At 37.6% G+C, this 4,229-nt stretch overlaps 1 protein-coding gene across 1 annotated transcript; it reads right to left on the bottom strand.

Moving 5' to 3' along the window:
* Positions 1–827: 827 nt before the first annotated feature.
* Positions 828–3,587, bottom strand: LOC149197132 (protein kinase STUNTED-like). Its single transcript, XM_089403859.1, has 7 exons — positions 3,155–3,587; positions 2,778–3,026; positions 2,447–2,607; positions 2,218–2,294; positions 1,979–2,126; positions 1,727–1,876; positions 828–1,520 (listed from the first exon to the last, which is right to left on the bottom strand). Exons 1-7 carry the CDS (start codon positions 3,375–3,377, stop codon positions 1,248–1,250), a joined length of 1,281 nt encoding a protein of 426 aa, XP_089259985.1. The 5' UTR covers positions 3,378–3,587; the 3' UTR covers positions 828–1,247.
* Positions 3,588–4,229: the final 642 nt, after the last annotated feature.

Below are 4,229 nucleotides of genomic sequence, written 5' to 3' on the forward strand. Positions count from 1 at the left end.
CTTACAATTATTATTCTTTTAGTGATGAGATTAGTATGTTGTTAAGTCAGCAGAATGGTACCAGTCTCTTCATGTTATTATGTAGCAAAATGGTACCATGGAAGGAATATGACCCACCAACATATAGTGGTGGAATTTTACACAACCTAAACCATTCTTATTGAATTTTGTGGATATTGTCATGATTATGGCTTGGTAATTAAATAAAAAGGAATTAGGTTCAGTCCTTTACAATAAGTGATGAATATGCACATTAGTATGGTGACAAGGTCTTTAGTTATTGCTATTGTTAACCATAAATCCTTCCATCGATGGAAACATTTCTATGGATGAAAAGTGAAAATGCAGTGTGGTGTGTGCTGTGATATCCTTGAAGATGAATAAATGCATTCTACTGTGTAGCTTTTAACTTTTGATTCTCATTAATACAATAGTATTCACCGGTACACCTTTGCATTGTCTTCTGTGATATTCAACCTGAATCTTGAAAACCCTGCATCTGTTCATTCCTGATATTATGCAATAAAAATTGCTAGTGTTATAAATGAAATTTGAAAATTAGACATGGCTACTCTGTTTTAATAGTTGGTGAATGCTAACCATTAACTATTTGAACCCTTGGTCCTTTTGTTAGACCAAAAACGCATCAGGCATGGCCCTTATGGCGCATCAAAGAAGGATCTCAAGCTTCAGCGCATTTGATCCATTTGATCAATCAACCTGGCATCCATGAGAACTGGTTAGTAGTGGGTAGTTCTTTCTACGGTTCTCTCCACCACTTCTGAATTGACAATATAGTAGCATTACCAAAAAGTTACTCTTCTTGGTACTTGTCTACCCATAGCAGTGTAATGAACACCGTAGATCCATTTTCACTATTTACATGAGATTGACAGTAAAAAGTAGAAATGTGGACACGACACTGAAAAAATCAGCATGCGAACAAAAGATGCCAACTAGTCAAACATTGCTCAGATCTGCAGCCAAGATAATGGAGTACTGACATCTTGATCTTCCTTTCCGACCATGAGCTTGCTTCTAACTTCAAGGAATGCTTTAACGAAGTCAATGTTATTGTTCAATCCCCTAGTTTTCATACAATCCTTAGCTATTCTTTGAGGTCTAGCATAATACGTCACATTCCTGGCCATATAAGAATATGAAACCACTGTGGCCATGGGAAACTTATAAAGCAACCATAAACAAATGTATTGCTGGCAACAAAACTCACTTCTTTTAATCTTGAATTAAAAGCTTGATGAATTGCTACATCGGCACAGTCCGTAATCTTCCAAAGAATTGTTTGTTGGCAAAATGCCCACACTATGATCTGTGCTACTAAGTGATGCCGTATCATCATCCACCCCAAGCATGGCAAGGGTGAGATGGGTTTGTATATCATGCCCCCCCTGATTTTCTACAATGTCATCCTCATCTGAAGTATCCATATCCTTGATCATTGTATTCTGGCACCACGCCCAGTCAGTCCTCTCATCTTCTCCTTGTAGTAGTTTTAAAATCTGCCATTAATCATATCTTGGTATTAAAGAGTAAGCAGAGATGAACAGATGTGGTTAACATAGAGTGTTTTATAGCTAAAAGAAAATGTAAGAGAAATTGCACCCTAAAGTAATTTTTGCAGGTAAAGAATACCCTCAAAAAACACACGAGGTAGTAAAAACAAGCCCCTGAAGCATATAGAAATGAATAGAGGAAGATAAATTACTCGGCTCATGCAAGGACGGTAATGAGATGTTTCCCTTAGACAAAGCGTAGCAGCAAGCATCATTCTATGCATTTCATTTGTATCATAAACATTTTGCAAACATTTGTCAGCAAGACTTTCGATATTCCCATCCTGTAAGAGTGGTCTTGCCTGGTTTCAACATTTACAGAAGGTTAAACATGAGCCCCTAATAAGGATAATCAATATAAATAAACATGAAGAAGAGAGTCAACTGTAAAAACCAGGACTTACCCACATAATCAGGCTTTCTTGACCCTTGGGACTTGCTGTATCAATTGGCTTCCTTCCAGTTATTAGCTCAAGAAGGACCACACCAAATGCATACACATCCGTCTTCTCATTAACCTTTCCATAAACAAAGTATTCTGGAGCAAGATACCTGTCAAACTACAATCACAATTAGTGAATTTACAAATTGGATAGCTTTAATCTGAAAATGGCCAATCGAAACTGGGAAGATGCTTACATACCCAAATGTTCCTAAAACATCGCTGCAAGTGATATATGAAGATGTTGGTGCCCACCTTGCTAGCCCAAAATCTGACAACTATTATAATAACACGCACATTAATTCCGTTGAAATTTTTCATTAGTGCAGAATTCCAAGTTTCAGTTTACAAGTCTAGATCACTAAGATCTCTTCAAATACTGAATTGTGCAATTTAGTCTTGATTCTTCTTGCAGTAAAAAGATTTATACCTGTGGTTCAAACTCTTCAGAAAGCAAGATATTGGAAGACTTTACCTCTCCATGAATGACAGATTGAGAAAAGCCATTATGCAAGTAATCTAATGCTTCAGCAACTCCTACAGCCACTTTTAATCGCACTTTCCAAGGAAGTATTGGCTTTTCCTCTCCTCCTGAAAAATATATACATAGTCAATAGCTAGGACTATAATCAAATCTCAGAAAAGAGAAAATGAAAGACCCTACCATACAATACATAACACTATGATGCTTAAAACGTACTACTGCTTAATCTTTCTACACGATTTCATGATTCTTAAAATGCAATACTTTGAGTATATACCATGGAGATTCTCTTCAAGGTTTCCTCTGGATACAAAATTATACACCAGAAGGCGGTTAATGCCTTCTGCATAGTAACCGATAAGTGTAATGACATGGTTGTGCTTCAATAGAGTAAGAATCTCAACTTCAGAAAGAAGCTCTTGCTCTGTTTTGGATGATGAATTCAAGATTTTCACTGCCACCGATTGTCCATCAGGAAGAAATCCTCTGTACACCTTACTGCAGCCTCCTCTTCCTATAAAATTCCCTGCAAGAATAAGGATGTTACATAATTGAATTGAGTTCACAAGGTTAATATACATTTCAAGGGAAATTTCCCATTCAAAACAGAAGCATAGAAATGAAAAACTCCATGAGGAAAACTACAAATGCAACCTGTTGAAAAACCAGAAGTAGCAGATTGCAACTCCTGATATGTAAAATGCCTGCAGGTTTTACTTAGACAAAGGAACTCTAATCTCCTTGCCAAACAATTTTCTTCTCGATCAGAATCATTCTGCTGACTGCAAGGAAACCCTTCTTCTTTAGAGCATGCTTCAATTGGTGCTACCTCATTTGAAGACCGAGCTTCATGTTCATAGTTGCAAACCTTCTGCATAATCTGTCCTTTCAAATGAAGCTCTCCAGTTGCCTGTGTAAGCCTATTTGGCAACTGTAGTGCCCATTCAACTACAGATGTTTGTTTTGATGTAGACTGTGGAGTAGGAAGCTTGGTCAGTGAATCGGCTCCACGTAAGAGGGGCCATCCAGGTACTGATTCTCCTTTCTCTGTAATCAGTCCCGAAGTCGCCTTTTTGGGAACCTTTTGGTTAAGAACTACCCACTACTAACCAGTTCTCATGGATGCCATAACAAAAGGGAGAAGCATGCCAAGGAAAATGGCATGAGTAAAGAAGAAATTGAAAAGGAGATTTATGAGTTGAAGGAGAGATTCAACATAGTCAAAATGAGGCTTGAAAGAGAATACCAAAGGTAGAGATGGGACCTAAGGAAGAAGGCCAAATTACTTGTCAGAAAAAAGATTTTAAGAGGAAGACCCCTAAAGCTAGAAAGCTAGGGAGGAAGATGAAGCACCTGTTGAGCCTAAAGTTGAATTAGTTCACTATTTTGAACCAGAGCAGGGAATAGTCCTTGATGATGAGGAAGATGTCGAAGAGAGACTATCAGAGAGTCTCATGGACTGCATAAAGAGTTCAAATCAACATGGATTTGTTGATAGAAGATATGGTGGAAAAAGCATCATAACAGTAGAGGGAGCTACACAAAGAGGATGTCGATGAGACAATAAATGAAAGTCTCATGGGAGGTTAGCTAGAAGTGCTCGTAACATATATACCATATGGGGCTAAAGAGCTTGGTGATTATGATACTGATGCTATGTGTATAGATGCAGATGATAAGGATTTTCAAGAGGGACAATCATTCATAGTTGTCATAATAATAGAAGAAA

Source organism: Pinus tabuliformis, chromosome 2_2 (genome assembly GCF_031772625.1).
Source record: "Pinus tabuliformis cultivar Carrire ecotype Pingquan chromosome 2_2, CPIR1, whole genome shotgun sequence".
NCBI lineage: Eukaryota > Viridiplantae > Streptophyta > Pinopsida > Pinales > Pinaceae > Pinus > Pinus tabuliformis.

Coding starts and splice junctions, on each gene's coding strand:
- LOC149197132 (XM_089403859.1), bottom strand. CDS start 3,377: ATGCAGAAGGTTTGCAACTATGAACATGAAGCTCGGTCTTCAAATGAG. Junction 2,608..2,777: donor CCTTGAAGAGAATCTCCATG/GTATATACTCAA, acceptor TATATTTTTCAG/GAGGAGAGGAAAAGCCAATA. Junction 2,127..2,217: donor GATGTTTTAGGAACATTTGG/GTATGTAAGCAT, acceptor GTAGTTTGACAG/GTATCTTGCTCCAGAATACT.